We start from the raw sequence: 22,344 nt of genomic DNA on the forward strand, positions 1-22,344 counted from the left end.
TCAACATGTGGTCTGGTCCTCCTTGCTTTGTGAAGAAACCGAAGGAAGAAATAGAAGAAAAAAGGAAAGGAAGATGGGGATAGAGATGAATGAGAAAAAAAACAAAATAGCAAATGGGGGGCGTGGGGGCGTGAGCCCCTCCCACTCTTTCATATCCACTCTCTTCCTTTAACCTTAAAGGCTAAGATTAAATCTCAACGCTTTAAGGGTCTCCTTTCTTTTTCTTAATTTTCTTAGGCGCTCACTTAGGTTTATATGCATTATTATTATTTTTTACTTAGCTAACTCTAGGTTTATGTATACATTCATATAATATGCTAGTTATGCCAAGCAAAAGGGGGTCCACATAGGCTGGAACCCCCCCCGCCCCCCCCCCACACACACACACTTTTGTTTAGCTTCTTACTAAATTTCAAAAACATAGCTTGCTTGTTTGGCAAGCAATCTTTGCTATTTTTTTTCATTTGTACTTTTTTTTCTTCTTTCATACTTACCATAATGTATATATATATATATATATATATATATATATATATATATATATATATATATATATATATATATATATATATATCCATCTTTGTTCCTAAACAACCTTCTAGGATAGGATGGAACACGCCCCCTTAGGAGTGTTTCTCATACATGGAAACTTGGACTAGTTTCACCTATTTTAATTTTTTAGAAAGTTTTAAAAATCCTTGTTTTTTTTTAAAATTTAAGAATGACAATTTTAACTTCATGTGCCACTTAGGATGACCTCTACTAAATTATAAAGCTTGATTAAATAAAAAATTTCATTTCATAAAAATTTAATTTGCTACTTAATATTATTTTCTATTTTGGATTTCATGTACCTAAAACTTAATACAAATTTATTGTAATTATATTACATAATCAAATTATTTTAAATTTGCCTGAAATCATATTCGACTTTATTTTAATAAAATTTACTAATTATTTTTATTAAATTTTATTTTTTCATAAATTCAATTCTGAATGCTAATTTTACTAAAATCAAATTGAATCAACTTTAATTTTAAGAAAAAATACAATTTTCAAAATCTCACGATAATTTGGCTGCCACTGTTTTGCCGTTCTGTAACTGTCTTTGTCACTCTACCCAAAGCGCTTTGGTTCTGTGCTTGAAACCTGATCTGGATCCACGTGGATCCAACCCGAATATCACTCTTTCGCACCTGCGAACAAAAATACCTATCAGTCCACCACTCGCAGCAAACGTTTCGTACTCGTAAATCGTCATAGACGATATTCCATTCCATAAGCGGATCAAACCGGACAATTGTCCTACCGAGAACCGATCCAAATCTTATTCTTCAAACTCCCCCGTCTTCCCATTCGCGCCACGGTCCACCTCGCCGCTCCGCTGCTCGTCATGAATTCCGCGGCCTCCTCCGGCACCCAGTCCTCGTCGGCCACCGCTAGCTTCGGCGACACCCAGCGCAAGAAGGCGCGCCGGGAGACGCCGGAGGGCGTCTTCCGCCACCGCCTCGACATGTGCTCGAAGAATGGCGACGGCGCCTCCGCCGTCGCCCTCTACGACGAGGCCCGCCTCGCCGGCCTCTCCCTCTCCAGTTACCACTACAACGCCCTCCTCTATCTCTGCTCCCTCCCGGCCTCCGCCGACGGGGCGCTCGACCGGGCGGCCATCATCGAGCGCGGGTTCGAGATCTACGGCAGAATGCAAGCCGACGACGTGCCCCCGAACGAGGCGACGATCACTGCAGTCACCCGCCTCGCCGCCGAGAAGGGAGACCTCGACCTCGCCTTCGACCTAGTCAAGCGGATGCCGGAGTCCGGGCTCGCGCCACGCCTCCGATCGTTCGGCCCGGCCCTGCTGGGGTTTTGCAGCGTCGGGAATGTGGAGAAGGCGTATGAGGTCGATGAGTATATGGCGAAGGTCGGGATTCTTCCGGAGGAGGGCGAGCTCGCCGCTCTGCTGCAGGCGAGCGCGGAGGCGGGAAAGGGGGAGAATGTCTATTCGCTTCTGCACAGGTTGAGGGGGACGGTGAGGGTGGTGTCGGATTCAACGGCGGAAATAGCGGAGAGGTGGTTCAGGAGCGAGGCGGCTGCCGGGATTGGAGTGGAGGATTTGGACGCAGAGGAGGTCAGAAAGGGGGTTGTTACTGGGGGAGGTGGGTGGCACGGGAAGGGTTGGTTGGGGAAGGGGGAGTGGACGGTTGTGGGGACGAGGGTTGATGAGAACGGCATCTGCAGGGCGTGTGGAGAGCGGCTGGTCACGGTCGATATCGACCCTGTCGAGACTCAGAATTTTGCAAAGTCGCTCGCGGATTTGGCTTGCAAAAGGGAAGCTAAGACAAATTTCACCAAGTTTCAGGTAAAATTTATATCGTATAATGTGGCTGAAAATCTCTTTAGCTTGACCCTTCTTCACGTTGGGGATTTCGAATTCATGCTATAAGTCTATTTTTTCCAGTTGTTGAACATTGCCACACCACAATTTACCGATGGGCATGTGTTATATGAATAATTCCTAACAATGCACGAAAAGGTCGGTTTTTTGAGCAATGCAGCAACCAATAAGATATTATCAAGCTCAGTGATATATTTGTTTTTTTGAATTATGGAGTTCAAGTTTAGCTAATTTACGCGATGCTTCTTCTAGGATTGGCTTGCAAGGAATGGACCATTTGATGCTGTAGTTGACGGTGCAAATGTGGGCCTGTTCAATCAGGGTTCATATGGTTTCACCTTCTTCCAAGTAAGAGGTTTTCCACCGCTCGCATTGGCTTTGATTCTGTTATCACTATCTCCTTTGGTGATATGTTGGATGCCAAAATTTGAGATTGTTTAGTTGAGACTTACATTTTACAATCTTATGGCAGTTGAACTCTGTTGTTAATGCATTACGTGAAATGAGTCCATCAAAGAAATTGCCACTCATTATTTTGCATAGCCGGCGTCTAAAGGGTGGTGTTGCAGACAAACCACAGAACAAACAGTTGATAGAGGACTGGCGGAGATCCGGTGCACTCTATGCTACCCCTGGTGGTTCAAATGATGATTGGTTAGTTCTTAATCCTTTACCTCTTTATGTGTAGCTCAAACATCCTTGGCTAGCTTATTAGGGATTAAGTTTAATATTGTGGACATGCCAGAATTTTCTTATGAATTTCTCGGCAGCATGGACGGAAGGACTTTCAAAAGAAAAAATCTATTCCATGGTTTTTTAGTGTTTCTGTTTTTTACCTTTTTTAGTCACGCACCATTTACCCCACTGGAAAAGGTGGATAGCTCTAATCCAGGGAGAGGCTTCAATACTCAACTATCATAATCTATGTCATATGGATACGGATATGGGAGTGGGACACGATCAGGATACGCTCAGTACAATGCAATAATTCTAAAAAATTAGGTCACTTAACACGGCCATATACACACAGATATATGTATGTCAGTGTTCATGCATAAAACAATAATTCTAAATCACTATAATTAGAAACATCAAACAATGAAACTAAATTGAAACTGAAATGTAATATAATTAACGGCAAATTTTAAAAGAGAAATAACTCAAAGGAATACAAAACAAGTAAATAAGTTCGTAAAAGGAAATCAATAACTTAATGACACAATGTTGACTGTGTCCACAAAGTGTTTGAGTGTTGTGTTTTGTTGACATGGGATATACATGCTAAGTAAAACGTCTGTGTGACATAGATCATACTTTTCTTTAATGCAGTGGATCGGATAGTTGATGCAATGCTGACAGTTGTATCATGGCATCTTGCATATGAGAGTTAAGATTCTCTTTAAATATGTAAATTAAATTTTTAATGGTTATAGAAGAAAAACAAATGTAGGCTAAAAAAAATCCTCTTATGTTGTGAAAAAAATATCTCATAAAAAAGGTTTTGTTTATTGAAAGTCTATGTAATATAGTATATCATAGTGTTATGTAAAGTAGTCTTGTATAAGTTAGTATCTAGGTACCCTATAAAGAAGGGGCATACTAGTCATTTCATTGTTTTTACTTTTATGCTGTACTAAAGGGGGTCAACCCTCTATGAGTCTTCTTCTCATTCTCGATAAACAAAGAGAAACTTTGTTCTCTCCTTCCTTTGTTATCTCTCCTCTAACCCTAACCTCTTTCCTCTTATTTCTAACATCTTCTAACATGGTATCAAAGCTAGAGAGTGCAGGAAGAGGAAGATTTGAAACTGGAAGAAGGAGAGGAACCTTGTTTAGCCTGAACTACAAACAGACCGTCCCATCTTGACCTAAGCTTCCTTGAGAAAAGCTGGAGTCACGATTAAATAGCCAAACTTTCTGTTCAGGCTCGAACTGCTTCCTCAAGATATGCTTGTTATGAAAGTCCTTGGTTCGAGCTTTATAGATTTTGGCACTCTCGTGTGCATCATTACGCAACTCCTCGAGTTCGCTTAACCGAAGCTTGCATTCTTTGTCAGCTTAGGTTATGTCGAAATTGAATTTCTTAATAGCCTAATAGACCTTGTGTTCCAACTCAACAGGGAGGTGACATGACTTTCCGAATACCAACTGGTAGGGGGACATGCCAATTGGGGTCTTAAAGGCGACTCCTGTATGCCCATAAAGCGTCATCTATGTAACAACCCCAATTGATACCCATGGAAAAGTGATAATTTTTTTTTAAACAAGTGCGAAAACATTCCCAGAGACCTGAAGCCTTACAGTTAAAACACAACCACCACCACAAGGGATCTTATACTCATCTTTCATATCAAACCAATCCAAACTCTATTTATTAAAATGCATATAATTTGAGACATACAACAACAACAACAACAACTACGCCTTCATCCCAAAACAATTGGGGTCAGCGATATGAACCAAAAAAGAAATTCATTTTGGGTCTTCCACATGAATCCTTTTCCTCCAATCATTTCTATCCAACGCCATGTCCTCGGTGAGGTTCAAAGCATTCATATCCTTTCCTATCATCTCCATCCAAGTCTTCCTAGGCCTACCCCGACCTCTTTTAACTAATATATTTTCCCATTTCTCCAACCTTCTAACTGGAGCATCATTAGGCCTTCGCCGAATATGTCCAAACCACCGTAAACGATTCTCTCGCATCTTATTTTCAATGGGTGCAACACCTACCTTCTTACGTATCTCTTCGTTCCGAATCTTATCTTTTATTGTATTTCCACACATCCATCTAAGCATCCGCATCTCAGCTACACTCATTTTTTGAATATGATGTCTCTTGGCAGCCCAACATTCCGTACCATATAGTAAAGCGGGTCTAATAGTCGTCCTATAAAACTTTCCCTTCAACCGCAATGGCATTCTACGATCGCACAGCACTCCAGTAGCACTTTTCCATTTCATCCACCCAACCTTTATCCTATGATTTACATCTCCATCAATTTCTCCATACTTTTGAATGATGGATCCCAAATATTTGAAATAATCATTCACCGGTATATCTTGCTCACCAAGCTTCACTACACTCCCATCACTACTTCGTTGCTTACTAAACCGACATTCCATATATTCAGTCTTACTCTTACTCAACTTAAAACCTCTAGCTTCCAATGTCTGTCTCCATAATTCTAACTTAGCATTAACCCCAGCTCTAGACTCATCAATCAAAACAATATCATCAGCAAACAACATACACCACGGTACATTTTCTTGAATTGATCTCGTAAGCTCATCCATCACTATTGCAAATAGGAAAGGGCTTAAAGCAGATCCTTGATGTAACCCAACCGTTATCGGGAAATTGGTTGTCACCCCTCCACAAGTGCGGACATTGGTTACTACTCCTTCATACATATCTTTAATTATACTAATGTACTTGAGAGAAACACCTTTCTTCATCATTGTCCACCAGAGAACGTCCCTAGGTACTCTATCGTATGCCTTCTCTAAATCAATAAAAACCATATGCAAATCTTTGTTCCTCTCTCTATATCTTTCAATAAGTTGTCTAAGAAGATGTATAGCTTCCATAGTTGATCTTTCAGGCATAAAACCAAATTGATTCTCCGATATCATGACAACCTTCCTCAACCTAGACTCAATCACCCTCTCCCAAAGTTTCATAGTATGACTCATGAGTTTTATACCACGATAGTTTGTGCAATCTTGTATATCACCCTTATTCTTATATAAAGGCACCAAAGTACTCTTCCTCCACTCATTAGGCATCTTATTTGTTCGCCAAATCAAGTTAAAAAGATTTGTCAACCATTCTAAACCTTTCTCTCCCAAGCATTTCCAAGCCTCGATAGGTATACCATCTGGGCCAACTGCCCTTCTTGATTTCATTTTCTTCAAAGCCTCTGCAATTTCTTTCTTTTGAATCTTGCGCATAAAGTCACGATTTATCTCATGAAAAGGAATGGAGAAGTCTCCAAGATCTTGAGCATGACTATCATTAAATAGCTTATCAAAATAATCTTTCCATCTCTCCTTAATCTCCTCATCTTTGACTAAAACCCTTTGCGTTTCATCTTTGATACATCTAACCATACCCAAATCCTTCGATTTCCTATCTCTCATCTTTGCAAGCCTATAAATATCCTTCTCGCCTTCTTTGGTATCCAACTTGTCATAAACCTCCTTATATACCTTAGCCCTCGCGTTTCGAACAACTTTTTTAGCTTCCTTCTTTGCTATCATATACTTCTCCAAATTCTCATTATCACGACTCTTACTTAGATTTCTATAACACTCTCTTTTAACCTTAATAGCTAATTTGACATCCTCATTCCACCATGATGTATCCTTACCTAGTGGTGCACCGCCTTTAGACTCACCCAATACCTCCTTAGCTACTTTTCTCGTACCACCCGCTATCTTATTCCACATTGATTCTGAATCTTCCTCGAGACACCAATCAACTTCCTTAACTACCTGCTCTACAAACATTCCTTGTTTAGCTCCTTTCAGTGCCCACCACTTAATTCTAGGATCTATCCTATGTCTATCCCTTTTGCGGCATTGTCTAATTCTAAGATCTAAAATTAAGACTCTATGTTGTGTAGCTACACTTTCTCCTGGTATAACCTTACAATCGATGCAACAACCCCTATCTCTCTTTCTAAGTAAGAAAAAATCTATCTGACTCGTATTAACCCCACTTTTAAATGTTACTAGGTGAGACTCTCTCTTCCTAAACCAAGTGTTTGCTAAGATCATATCATAGGACAAACAAAAATCTAAAATCCTTTCTCCACTTTCATTTCTTTCTCCTATACCATAGCCTCCATGGATATTCTCAAATCCATCCCTACTAATGCCTACATGTCCATTAAGGTCACCGCCGATGAAAAGCTTTTCTCCATAAGATGTCTCTTGTACTACTCCATCTAAATCTTCCCAAAATTGATGCTTAATAGAATCATCTAAACCTACTTGAGGTGCATAAACACTAATAATATTAATAATATCCGTACCTAATACTAATTTAATAAGTAAAATTCTATCACCCTTCCTACGGACCTCAACTACATTATCTATAAACTGACGACTCATAACAATCCCTACTCCATTCCTATTCCTATTTATTCCTGTATACCAAATCTTATATCCCCAAGGTTCTATCACTTAAGCTTTCTCACCTACCCATTTGGTCTCTTGAAGACATAAAATATCAATCTTTCTCCTACACATAACATCTACTAACTCTACCAACTTACCAGTTAAAGACCCTATGTTCCAAGTGGCTAACCTAATTTTATGGTCTTGGACTAACTTCTTTACCCCCACCCGTCCAACAAAGTGAGGGAACCCTTGCCTATTTGACACCACACCCGGGCGCCGGTGTGACGCGTCGCTTCTGGGCGACGACCTAGCAACCCTTGCACATTTATCACTGCCTCCGGGCCTAGAGAGTACAGCGCGTCGCTCAGTAGGGAACGCCCCAACGAAATTCTCATATTGGTTCATTTTCATAGGATATGACAAAGTTTTTATGCTGGCTGTCACAGGCCTACCGCAACCCTCCTCCTTAATTTGAGACATAAGTAAATAAAAAGTAAAGAAAGCAAAAAGAAAAAGCCACGCCGTTCCAAGAATTTGCTCTGCAGTCGTGTAGTCCTCTCATGACTCTTTTTAGAAGCAAGTCCTCCCTATTAGGCATCTGAGGCTGCGAAAAACACAAAACGTAGGGTGTTAGAATCCAAAGAATCCTACTTACAGGTCCCTCTAACGAAACAAATAAGAACAAATAATATAAATAAGATTCACACAATATTTTAGAGGGATGCATTTATGACAAATTCATAATTCAATTAACTATTTATGTAATAGGGAACAATTATTAAACATGAGAAAATAATTGAATAACAACATGGATCACAATTTAAGTATTAAAGACATTTATCATGCATTAAGGAACAACATCATGCATTAACCAACATATCACACGTAAGAGAACAAGTAAATATGCATGATCTAATGCATAATAAGAATATGCATGATTCAATGTAATGCATGGATAAATTATTATCTTTTATCAGAGTTTTCTTTTCATATGCATGTCCCTATTAAATGCACACAATTTAAGTTCCTCTTTTTAATTACCATTGCCCGCGGATACTCAAAACGGGTAAGAATTCTGGAGGTCAAGTGAGTTTCTAGAGTAACTTAGCACACAAATTATATTTTATTACTGGATTCCAAACTTAGCCCTCGACCGATATCATGAAACAACACCATCCATCGGAACATTAGAAATAAGCATCTAATTTCGGGACACCAGAGTCATCAGCATCTACAAGTACTACTTTTCTTGGTATATTAAAACAACAGTTGTGTCTACACACCACCTCCGGGCAAAGTGACAGACTCTCTCTAAAACCGTGGCTAGGACAAGAACCTCAATATCGAGTTAAGGGGCAACAACAACGCACACAAAGTTTTAGTATCCTCGCGGTTTCTCTAAAACCGCAATATCCAAGATTTCCACACTAAAGAAGGGACATCAAGGAAACATAAATTATACTGTTCTTTACTTTCTTTTATCTTGTTATTAATTCATCTCTTTTATATTTGCAAATCAACATGCAGAATTAATAACATAATGCTTGCAAATCAGCATGCCAAGCTCTTCACGGAACCACAGCCCGTGGCATCATGGAACAATGCAATAAAAACAATAATATCCCATTTGATTTTTGTAATGCATAAAACAACTAAAATAAAGAGCAACACATCCTCAAGGTTCACACAACCCCGATGACCCATTTGATCATCAATGCATTCATAAGCAAAAATCATCATTTAAATGCCAATATTCATTCCTTCCGCATGCTTTCCAACACACACTCATGTATGCAAAACCCTTTTGAGATGCACATGAAATAATAAAATTCATAGGCATATGCATGAGTGCACATGTATTCAAGTTCAATGCATGCTTTCATTCAATACACACACTCATGACCGATGCATGCCTTAATTCACATGTTTCATGTTGCATGCAAGCTTTCATGAAATATCCATTTTAATTAAACATGTGAATATTCAAGTAATGGCGCAAGTGCCAAACATATCAAATTAAGGTATACACATGCATAGGATGGGGTCTTGCAATAATGCTTTGATTCAACAGTGTATCTAATACCGAAAAGTAAAACATATTATTCTTTACATGCAAAGGCTGAATATATTATGGATAGCAAATCTGGAAAAATTTTCAAGTATAACTGCAAGTTTCATGAGCTTATTCAACCCTCACTTATGCACGCATTTAGCATAAAGTCACATATGAAACCTATATGTATCCTTAACATGTGTTTAGATTCTAGAATACCTACCCTTGCAAAACTTTTAAAAATTCAAAATCCACAACACATGTTTTGTCACGTATATATATATAATTTTTTTAGAACACAGGACCCAGCCGACTGGTCGACTGGGTCTAGCACGGAGCCAAACTCCACCTAGCCGACCCAGTCGGCTGGGGGCTGACGCCCATGGCTCAGCCGACTGTAGGTCGACTAGGCCCCACTGTTTTAAAACTTGTTTCTTTTTTTGTTCGGGAAACCACCAGCCCAAGCCGAGTGGCTGGCCTGGCAGGTCTGCCAGGCCTGCACCAGCCCAGCCACTCGGCTAAGCTGAGCAGGACCCAGGTCAGTCCTTGCCGAACCACTCAACCCAGATTTTTTTTTTTGATAAAAGTTGCTGTCAGATGTGCCTATACGTAAACAGGGTTTAAAGCTTTAAGTGCTTATGTGTATGCTCAAATACACTTAATCATGCATGCACTAACAGATTTGCCATACAATAAAAGAAAAAACATACGTATATGGATTCCTGCATTCAAGATTTCATGTGCATCCATAACAGCAAATTTGACATGGATCATGTAACGATATAAGTGGGTCCTTCGTGAGCAAGAACCAAAACAAAATTTCTGTTTTTAACATGTGCATCCACTGGTACAAAAATTGCTTTGGAGCACTGACACCTTAGATCAGTGGCTTTCCCATATATATATATATATGTATCACCAAAATAAATTTCAAAAACAATGCCAATACATTAATTTTAACCATGGATCTTGGAGTAAATAGTCAAGTTTACTCTCATGGATTTTTATCGAAAATATTGCATGGAATACAAATCCATACTCTTTTTCTCATCCGAAACAAGAGAAGGACCCGTACCATGAATCCGAGATGAAGAAAACGATGGTAGATATTGAAAAACGTGCGTAAATGGTTAGAGACGACCCAAACTCTTCATATTCTTCCTCCTTTTTCCTTTCTTTTCCTCACTTTATCTCTCCTTTTTTTCCTTCTCTTTCTCTTTTCTCTCTCTTTTTTAGGGTCTTTTTATAGGCCCCATAGGAGAGGTCACCCTTCCTTCTCCTGCCCCTTCTAAAATGTGCTGGAGAGATAGAGAGCCTTCCTTTATTAAGACTCTCTCACTTTTGTTTCCAATTTTTTTAAAACTCTCCAAGTTTGACTTTTCAAAACTTGGTTTAAAAAGGGACTCTAAGTCTCTCAACCTTCCTAGATGTTTCTAGAGATGGTTAAGAGCTCTTGCAAGAGTCCTAAACAAACATAAAAATATAATTTCGGAATTACATTAAATTAATTAATTATTTATTTAATATTAAATTATAAATAAATTTATGAAAGTTTCCAAAATTACCAAAATAATGTGGGAGGCTTCTTAACATAATTAAACTTTAATTTAAAGGTTTTAAATGAATTTAAAGTTGGAAAAATCGTTGGGCATGGATTTAGAGTTGGATCCGGATCCAAGATCCAAATCCATCTTTGAAATCCAAATGGGTTTTGAACTGGATCAAACCCAGATTAACATGGGTCCTGGATAGAGTCCAAATTCATATTAATTTGGATCAAATCCCTCAAATCCAGTCCGATCCAAAATTAGGTCCAACCCGACAAACTGCTCAATTTTTAGAAAAACACGATTTTCGGCTTAACCGTAGTCGAATCAAGAAAAATAAAATATCGTTGCGCTCAGAATTCTGAGACGCATCCAACGACATATAACACAAATATCAAATTTCTCCTTAAAATAACCCAAATTTCTCTCGAATTTAAAGGTCGAAAATAAAACTTTTTCTCACGTTTTGATTGGCTCGTTTAGACCTAGTTGATGAGACCTGGGTCAAACCCAGACTCAAAAACATCAATCTAAAATCGAGGTTTAAACGATTTTTCTCCCAGACTTAGCCAAATTTTTGAAAATCTCAAATTTAACTAAGTGTGAAAATATGTGACATTACAATCTAAGCGTTGAGATCAATCCTTGCAGTCTGATCTGACTGTCTTTTCCAAAATCCGCTTGATCTCTTTGTTAGAGACTTCGACCTGGCCAATGGTTTGTGGATGGCAGGGTGTAGCAATTCTATGATGCACTGAGTACTTCCTAAGAAAGGAAGCAACTTGTACATTCTTAAAATGCTTACCCCCATCACTAATTACAACTCTAGGAACTCAATGAACTTAAGCCCCTTTTTATGATAATTGGTTCGGATGGCTACGACCTCGATCCATTTTGACACATAATCCACCGCTATCAAAATGTACACATATTCGAACGATGGTGCAAAGGAACCCATAAAATCAATTCCCCAAACATCAAAAATCTCTACAACCAAGGTGGGGAGCAGGAGCTTCATGTTTCTCTTGGAGATGCTCCTTGTCTGTTGGCACCGCAAGCATCGCTTGCAAAACTCATACGAGTCCCTATGCAATGTAGGCCACCAAAATCCAGATTGGAGGACCTTTGCTGCAATTTTTCGACTGGAAAAATGTCCTGCACAAGATAAAGAATGGCATAAGGCCAAGACTGACTCAATCTCCTCTTCTGTGACACACCTATGAATCATCTGGTCAATGCATAACTTGAACAACTCTGGGTCTTCCCAGAAATAGTGGTTCACCTGTGCCAAAAATCGATCTCTCTCATTTTTGCTCCAATGCACAAAGAGCTTTCCAATCACCAGATAGTTAATGATGTCAGCAAACTAGGGAAGATACTTAACATGCAAGATCTGCTCATCCAGGAACGAGTATCTATTTGTTTCTGATCAATGGATGACTCCACTATCATTCTGGACAAATAATCTGCTACCAGATTCTCGCATCCCCTCTTATCTTGATTCTCGAGATCAAACTCTTGTAATAGTAGAATTCATCGGATAAGTCGCGGTTTTGTGTCATTTTTACTCATCAGGTACCGCAGGGCGACATGATCTGAGTAAACCACAACTTTAGAGCCCAATAAATACTATTGAAACTTCTCCAATGCAAATACTACAACCATTAGTTCATTTTCTATAGTAGTGTAATTCATCTGAGCATCAGAGAGGGTTCTACTGGCATAGTAAATAATGTACGACTTCCGATCGACCTTTTATCCCAAAATGGCTCCTACCGCGTAATCTGAAGCATCACACATGATCTTGAAAGGTAATGACCAGTCGGGAGATCTCAAAATGGTCGTTGTGGTTAGGGCCTCCTTGAGAGTAAAAAATGCCTTCATACAAGCATCGTCGAATTCGAAAGGCTGGTTCTTCGCTAACAAGTTACAGAGCGGCCTTGAAATCATGCTAAAATCCTCTATAAACTGCATGTAAAAGCCAACATGCCTGAGAAACGATCTAACCTGTCGCATTGAGGTCGACGGGGAAAGTTTGGCAATAGACTCCACTTTTTGCCTTGTCGACCTCAATCTCCCAAAACAATCCTTTGCTTAACCATAAAATGACTCTTTTTTCAACTAAGCACAAGATTAGTTTCCATGCATCGTTTGATCACTCTAGATAGCTTTTGGAGACAATCATTAAAAGACGAGCCATACACCAAGAAGTCGTCCATAAAAATCTTTAGGACATCGTCCACCATATCTGAAAAGATAACCATCATGCACCTCTGAAAAGTTGTCGGGGCATTACAGAGTACGAACGACATATGCCTGAAAGCAAAGGTGCCATATGGACAGATGAACGCGGTCTTCTCCTGGTTCTCAGGGTGAATGACCACCTGATTGTATCCTGAATATCCATCCAGGAAACAAAAATATCTTTGGCCTGCGAGTCATTCTAGAATTTGATTGATGAATGACAACAGGAAATGGTCCTTTTGCATTGCATTGTTCAACTTCCTGTAGTCAATGCACACTCGCCACCCTATGGTAGTCCTCGTGGGGACACTCTCTCCTTTATCATTAATGGTCACAGTGCGCCCAGATTTATTAGGAACGACCTGAGTTGGACTCACCCTGTCGGAGATATGATATATGATCCCTGTGTCTAACCACTTGACTACTTTTTTAACCACCTCTTTCATGTTGGGGTTTAACCTCCTTTGCAACTCCCTAGAGGGTTTATCACCCTCTTCTATAATGATCCGGTGCATGCAAAAGGAGGGATCTATCTCCTTTAAGTCCGCCACAGATCATTCTATTGCCTCTTTATGCTCTTGTAAGACCTGCAAAAGTTGACGTTCTTGGGTGCTCGCTAGATCTACCATAATAATAACATGTAAGGTCTGTTCTTTTCCTAAGAAGGCATACTTGAGAGAAGCTGGTAAAGATTTCAACTCAAGCTCAGGCGGAGTCTCAATTTGGGGTTTGGCAGGGTGCTCTGTCAGATCCGGGATAGGCTCAAAGTTTCAGGTCCAATTAAGTTCACCTGAAAGTCTGTCTATTAGTCCCAAGCTATCCTCTCTGAATGATTCATCATCCTCATCCTGAGGTGGATTACTCAACGTCCAAGGGGGCTTTGTTTCTACAGGTCCTGAACCAAGTCTACCTGGAAGCAAGCATCCTTGCTAGCAGGGCCCATGGTAGCATTAAAAACATTCAACCTCGTCTTCCTGTTGCCAAAGGACACGTATGTGGCTCCTGTGCGACAATTGATGCACGCATTGACTATAGCCATGAAGGGCCGTCCCAAGATAATGGGCGTCTGCTTGACGTGATCAACTTCTTCCATATTCAGAATAATGAAATCAACAGGAAAATAAAAATCTTTCACTTTGACCAACACGTTTTCGAGAATCCCTTGCGGGACCTTGATTGATCTATCTGCTAACTGTAGGGTCATAGGTGTGGGTTTCATATCCTTTAACCTAAATGCGTCATAAAAGAAACCCGATAAGATGTTCACACTTGCCCCAAGGTCAAGCAAGGCACGCTCAACAGTAATTTCTCTTATGACGCATGAGACGGTAGGAGCCCCTGTGTCCTTGAGCTTGGGCGGAGTTTGGTGTTGCAATACAATACTTACCTGCTCAGTCAAGTATACTTTTTTGGGTACATTGGACCTCGACTTCCTCTTATGTGTGCAAAGTTCTTTCAAGAACTTCGCATATACAGAAACTTGCTAAATGATATCCAACAAGGGAAGATTTATTTGTACTTGCTTGAATAACTGAATCATCTCTTGCATTTTCACCCTCTTGGTAGCATGGTATTCCTTTCCATTCCTAAGGGTTATGATAGACTTGGCCTGCTCTTGGTGTGAGTCAGTCATATACAGGACATGGATTAGTTCCTTTCCTTAGGGATTGACCATAGGTTGATTAGGTAGTGTCCTCTCACTGCGCCTGCTTAACGCCTCGACCAACTGTCCCATTTGAGTCTCTAGTTTTGCTATTGATTGTGTGTGTGTTTAGATTTGCCGTTATATCTGCAAAGATCTGAAGTATTTTCTCTTCAAGGGCTTGACTCGATATAGGTTCTTGAAAAGTAGGCTGGCTAAACCAGAATTGTCAGTCGAGGAAGCAGGAGCGAGAAGCGATACACGAAGCAAAAGCAGAAAGCGAGGCACTTCTAAAATTTTAGTATGCGGAAAGCGTGGGACGACTTATAAGCGAACCAAAAAGCGACCTAGGAAGCAAACCAAAAGCGATCTAGAAAGCGAACTGGAAGCGAAGAAGGAAGCGACCTAGGATTCGAGTGGAAAGCAAATAAGAATCGAAAGAGAAGTGAAAATATAATTATATATTTTTAATTTATCAAAAAATAAGATTTATGTTTTCATTGACAAAATAAAACATGAGTATCTAAGACAATAAATAATACATGTTGCAATTGTCTAACAAATGCATCATGTTGCAACTTTCAAGTATTTAAAAAACAATACATCAAGAAAAAATCATAATTCACATTCTTGTTGCAACCATTTAACAAATGCATGCAAATACTAAATAATGTATTAAGAAAACTAATAAATTTGATTAAAAAAACGTACCTTTTTCAATGAAAGAATCAAGTGACTTATTATTTGATGATGTGATTCTTGTGATCTCTGCAACATAGAAAATGAAAAATCAATAAACTCAAATATTACATAGAGATATGGTTAAATTTTTAAGCTATAAAGTTCTAAACTGTAAACTTAAATTTAACATAATCCACTATTTCACTTTATCATACAAACTTCAAAACAAAAGTACATATCAAACCAACAAAATATTAGAAGACCATGATAAAAAAAAATAAAATAAAAGTTTCTAAGTTGGACTACTCCAACTACATTATTAAAAGAATAATTAAGAATTTAAGAGTTCATTTCATTGTCAACAATCAATAATCTGTCATGTTTCTCTTCTCCTTCAGGTTAGCAATAGATTGAGAACTTTCTGCATCATCACGTCCTCCTTGCCCTCTACGACCATGCCTTTTGTTCCTTCCTTCATTTCCTATAATGAATATGTTAAAAAATTAAAATGTTCAAAAACTTTAATCTAAAATATAAAAAATACATATATAGAATAAAGTAAAATAAAAAATACAAGATGCATAACACATACCTTGCTTAGGTCTCTTGCTAAAGAAACGATCAATCCGGCCTTGGGGAACTGATGGTCGCTCTTGTATATCTGCACTAGTTCTACTAGCTCTGTTGGATTGATTTGTATCTTCTTCAACCTCATTTGTTCGTATGATTATCGGAGGCAATAAAGCTCTTGGTTGTGCATATTTGAGTTTGGATTTGGAAATAATGTTTGATTGTTGTGTACTATCATCCAAATCTCTCTAATGCATGTCCTCTAATCTCAACGTATTTTCTTCTACAATAGGAAGTTCCAGATTGATATCCCATTTTCAACTAAGTTCTTCTTTGTAGCGATTGTTACACCTTTTTATAACAAGAATAAAAAATATGAATGCTAAGTTGCTAACAAATAATCAATGATAGATAAATATTTTATAATATAGCAAAACAAAAGTACAACACTTTAATTATACCTGTCAATCAATCGAAGATTGGAATGAATATACACCAAGGTATTAACACGATCTTCATCAGCACGATCTTCATTGAGCCTATTTCTTTTGACATTGTGAATACATGCTCTACACTCTTTCTGCAGAAGATGTGTTAATAGGTTGAGATAAAACCTTAATGGCTAATGCTCTCAACTCGGATGTATCACCACCATAAAAACGCTACCAATTAAGGACCTCCATTATATGATTCAATGCATCTATTCTTGTTGCATTCGGCTAAATCTTTCACTTCTTGATACAAAAGCCACAAGTTGGGACCTATAAAGTATAAAGAGCTATTTATTTTCAGGAGATATGACTTTAAGCGTGAGCATTGCACCATCTAAGATATCATTGTCTTTTTCTGCAGAAAAAAATGTTTAACTATAACAAAAAAATGCAAATGAAATAATAAAATAATTAAATCATTAAACTTTAAACTTTATTAAATAGATATAATAAAATTTTTACCAGGAGAAACTCATTTGACCTCTCCTGGTGCTGAGATCTTGAGATAATCTGACTCGTAATATTTTGGAGTAAGCATGTGGGCTAGACTATGGAGAGGCACATTGATTCTATCCTATCTATTTGAGACAATCTTATGAATCTTTTGATACAAATCTGGTTGTTCTTTTAGATTGTCTTTGATTTCCCCCAACATGTTGTCCATGCCTTCATATACTTCACCAATTATAGGGCCTTCTTGATCACAAAATTTAATCATCTTGTAGATGGGTTTTATAATCAATAATGCTAAATGAGTAGAATCTCAACATTCTTTATTAAGAACAATTGTTTCTGTTGTAACAACCATTTTTTTCATAGTCTCATCAATGCATGATTGCTTCCACTCGCTTCATCTATCTAATATGATTGTAAGTCTCAAGCTCTCCCTCACATCAAGCAATGTAATAACCTCAATTTTTGACAACTAATTATTTAAGTTTATTGGAAAATACAGGTACTTTTCTAAATTTGGGCCTCGGATCCGTTACCGGATCCATAATAGAATGCGTAAATAACCCACAATGGGGTATTAAAGCTATACTTATAATATTTAAATAAATAATTAATAGTATTAAAAAAAACCCCAAGTATTTAAGGTTGGATCCGTGATTGGACCCAAATGGATCCAACATGTGGATCTAAGATCTATAAAATAGTCTTTATATCCACATCTATAATAAAACTAATAATAATAATAATAAGAAATAAATAAATTTTTTTTTTTATTTATCCGAGGATCCACAGTTGGATCCATTCGGATCCAACTTGTGGATCCATATAGCTTGGGGTCGGGTTACGGGTCTCGGGTCCGGACCCGAGCCGCGCCCCTGTGTAAGCCCTTTTAAAGAAAGGGGCAACCCGATAAGGGTTGCCCGATAAGCCTGTAACAGAAAAAGCAAGAAGGAAGGGGTTTTGGGCCGATAAAAGGGGGAACAGAGAGAGGGTTTGCCCTCTTCTATTGAGCTTTCTCTCTTCCCTCGTCTCTCTCTCTCTCTCGTGTGGGCGTGCATCGGAGTGGTGGAGGTCGCCGGAAAGCCGCAGCCACCAACAGCTGCCATAGGCTACGACAGATACCCTGTCACGGCAACAACAAGGGACGACTTCAGCCGACCCTTCTCTCGCAACGATTGAACCTGCCGATCGTCGAAGATTTCGCCAAAGAGGTACGGGTTTTCTCTCTTGTTTCGGATGAGAAGAAGAACATGAATTTCGTTTCCATGTGGTATTTTTCTTTTTGAGAAAAGCCCATGAGAAAGTGGGTTAGATTACAAAAAAAAAATATCTACGTAAGGATCACGGTCCAGATTTTTCATGATTTAAGGTTTTATAAATACTGAAATATTAGAACGATTTACATTAAGATTGGGGAGAAGTTCTTATCTGCATCGGCACCTTGCTCACCCTCAGGATACTCATCATACATCTGTACAGTGTCCCAAAATTCGATGTCCTTTGTTTATGTTCATACATGTTCTTTCTTTTTCCATATAACTATATCAGGGGTTTGCATCTGCATGAAAATCAGAGTTACCCTCGGCTTTTTGCACTATCTTGATGGGTGGATCTGATATACGTTTTGAGGCTGAGAAATATAATGAAATCTTAGATTGGTCCTTTTAAATTTGCACGGGTATATATATATATATATATATATTTGTTGAAAAACACAAAGAGAAAGTCTGTTAAATACCAATCTTTTTGGGTATATATATATATTTATATACACACACGCGGATCAGCATGTATATGTATATGTATTCAGGGGTGCAGTTAAAGTTTTCTGAAGTTTTTGATGTGTTGATTCCTTGACTAACGATCCTGATTTTTTTTTGCATACATTGCCTATGTGCTGATACTTGAAAATGGTTTACCTTGTGTTTAGTATAATTATGCGTTGCTTATGTTGTTAATCTGGAGTTAGTGCATTGACTGTCATGCTTTTAAATCTGGTTATAGTTTCATGTGTGGAAAATTGCTTTCTCCAATCTGATTAAAATTATTTTGTTAATAGTTCTAAAAATCTGATTTGATTAATTATGGTTTTGTGAAGCAGGTTGAGTGCCTGATGTTTGGTATGCCATAACAATCTGATTTCTGACATGTAAAAGAATTTTGGTTGGAAAAATCAAATTGGAATCTAAAATTTTAGTTGCCAATAACTCTGTTCTCCATTAGGGAGTGTTAAAGTTGATCAGTCTTGGACAATCACTCAATCTGCAAGAAATAGATGTTGAATGTAGTAGCTATAATAGTCTATGTATAAAACTAGCCCTCTACATGCTAAAGAATGAAATCTTTTCCTACGCCTCTACTAGTCATAAATATGCTGAATTAAAGTAATATGGCAAGGTTGCATCTTCTCCATGGGTGTACATTGAATTTATGCGGTTGGCAAGTACACCATAGCATGATTGTTCATTTGTTCATTTGAGAAGATTCATAAATAGAAGCATGAAATTGGCGTGATTATATGATCATATGCATATGAGAATTGGTTTATTGCACAACTCAAAAGTTTGCATACATGAGTGTACATTGAAAAGGCGGGTGGAAAATAATGCATAGGGGCATGCGATTGATGAGTTTTGCTTATGAATGCATTGATGACCAATTTGATCATCAGGGGCTGGGTGAGCCTCGAGAACCAGTTGTTCTCTTTTTTAGTTATTTTGATGCATTGCAACAAATCAAATGTGATATTATGGTTTTTACTACATTGTTCCTTGTTACCACGGACTATAGTCCTGTGAAAAACTTGGCATGCTGTTTTGCAAGCTTATGTTATTAAAATTTCTACATGTTGATTTGCAAATGTAAAAGAGATGAATTAACAACCAGATAAAATAAAGTAAAGAACAATGTAATTCATTTTCTCCTTGATGTCCCTGATTTAGTGTGAGAATCTTGGATGTTGCGGTTTTGGGGAAACCGTGAGGATACAAAAACTCCGTGTGCGTATTTTTGCTCCTGAACTCGATATTGAGGTTCTTCTTCTGACCACGGTTTTAGGGAGAGTCCGTCACTTTTCCTGTGGGTGGTGTGTTTTGACACTGTTGTTGTTGTTTTGGTATATCAATAAAGTGGCGCCAGTGGATGCTGTTTTCCATGGTGTCCCCGACTTTGGATGCTGTTTTCCAAGGTTCCGATGGATGGTGCTGTTTCCTGATATCGGTCGAGGGCTAAGTTTGAAACCCGGTAATAAAATACAAATTGTGTGTGAAGCTACCCCGGGAACCCTACTTGACCTCGGGGATTGTACCCGTTTGGTGTATCCGCGGGCAATAGTAAATTAAAAAGAGGAATTTAAAGTTGTGTGCATTTAATATGACATGCATATGGAAATATGAGAGCTTAAATGAAAGATAATAAAGGGTTCATGCATTGACATAAATCATCCATATTCTTGCTACGCATTAGTTCATGCATGTTTACCTGTTCACTTGGTTGTTATATGTTGATCATTGCATGATGTTGATCTCTTTTGCATTTAATTTCCTTATTGATTTAAATTGTGATCAATGTTACTTCGTGTTCCCTCATGTTCAATGTTTAATTCTACATGAATGATTAATTGTCTTATGATTTGTTTATAACCGTATTCCTCAAAATATTACATGGATCCTATTTATGCTCCTTTTCTTATTTGATTCATTAGGGAAACCTGTACGCAGAATTCTTCGGATTTCTGATCCTCTCCTTTTATTGGTTTTTCTGAGACGCAGGTGATCAGTGAAATCGACTCGCTTCTGAGGGGATACGAGGGTCACATTTGTTTCAGACGGCTTCACTTACGGACAGAGTGACTCTACTTTTGTTTTCTTTTAGTTCTTATTTCCTGCAAGTGGTTATTTCACGTTGGATATTGAGTATGAGACTCTTATTGATTCATTAATAAAAGAGTTTAGTTGGTTGGTTATGGATGATAAATGTAAGTTTGTTAGTGGTATGTAGTTATCCAACTGAAATTGGAACTGTAAGGACCCCAGGTCTTTGGGAAGTTTTCCGCAACTCTTAGGAAAAAAAAAATTCCGCATGTTTTAAAGGTATGAGTTGGGGTCGTTACAAGCAAGCTCTTCAAAATAGTATAATGTGAAACAAATTTTGTTTTTGTAATCTTTATTAGCTTTAATTTTTCATTACTTCTAAATATTGCTAATGCTTTCGAATGATTGATGATATACTTTACAATTTCTTTACTTTGCAAATATGTCTCTCCCAACCAATGAAACTCATGTGCCAAATCCTTGAATATCAAATTAAGTGTGTGCCCAATATAAGGTGACAAAAAAATATACTTATACGTTTGTTTTAATTCTTCACGAGCTAACTTGCAATTTGTTGCATTGTCTGTAATAACTTGCACTATATTAAAAGACCCCACAAGCTTAGATTCAGTCTTTAAAAACTCGGCAATATTTGCAGCTGACTGTTGCACATTAGAAAAGTCGCTCGCATATAAGAACATCGAGCCAAAACAATTTGATGCAAATATATGTATCAGGTGTTTGTTCTTTATATTTGTTCAATCGTCTGAGACAATGGAAACTCCAAACTCGTCAAACCTTTCTCGAAATTCACTTAAATCCTTGTAAACACTCTTTTTCACTGTCAAACAACGTTGCTCGAGCTTTTTTATATGATGGAAGTTTATATTCAGACACTTTACTAACTGCAGATATCATCTCTTCCCAATACAGTGATCGAAGGACATTGAAAGGTATGTCATTTGCATAAAAAACCTGATAATTTTATGATCTACATCGTCACTTTTTACCTTTTTAAAGGTATCGTGAATATAAACTGTGTTTCGACTTCCACTAGAAGATGTAATCATACTAATAAGCTTCGGTTTATCAATTCTTGATCTCTTCAACTCAAATGCACTTGATAAAACTTTAACTCGTCGAACTTGCCTCTTAATTTTTCCTGCAAATTCTACATTTTTTGCAATTCCAGGATAAAAGGCAATCCCAATACTTCATGATTTATCCCTTTGGAGCTTCCATGAGAGGTACAAAAACTCGAGTATATGACCCATGGTAAATATTTTTGCAGTGTCTGCACATAAAAACCTGAGTTCTGTAAGGAAACGACTTT

At 38.1% G+C, this 22,344-nt stretch overlaps 1 protein-coding gene across 1 annotated transcript in view; it reads left to right on the top strand.

Moving 5' to 3' along the window:
- The first annotated feature begins 1,279 nt into the window (after positions 1 to 1,279).
- Positions 1,280 to 22,344, top strand: part of LOC149837471 (proteinaceous RNase P 1, chloroplastic/mitochondrial-like) — a 61,345-nt gene continuing 40,280 nt past the window's right edge. Inside the window, exons 1-3 of the mRNA XM_090007388.1 lie at positions 1,280 to 2,356; positions 2,645 to 2,740; positions 2,865 to 3,046. Coding sequence (XP_089863514.1) covers positions 1,394 to 2,356; positions 2,645 to 2,740; positions 2,865 to 3,046 — 1,241 coding nt within the window. The 5' untranslated portion in view covers positions 1,280 to 1,393. The remainder of the gene's footprint in view (positions 2,357 to 2,644; positions 2,741 to 2,864; positions 3,047 to 22,344) is intronic.

This window comes from Nuphar pumila, chromosome 5, assembly GCF_984573655.1.
Source record: "Nuphar pumila chromosome 5, dmNupPumi1.hap1.1, whole genome shotgun sequence".
NCBI lineage: Eukaryota > Viridiplantae > Streptophyta > Magnoliopsida > Nymphaeales > Nymphaeaceae > Nuphar > Nuphar pumila.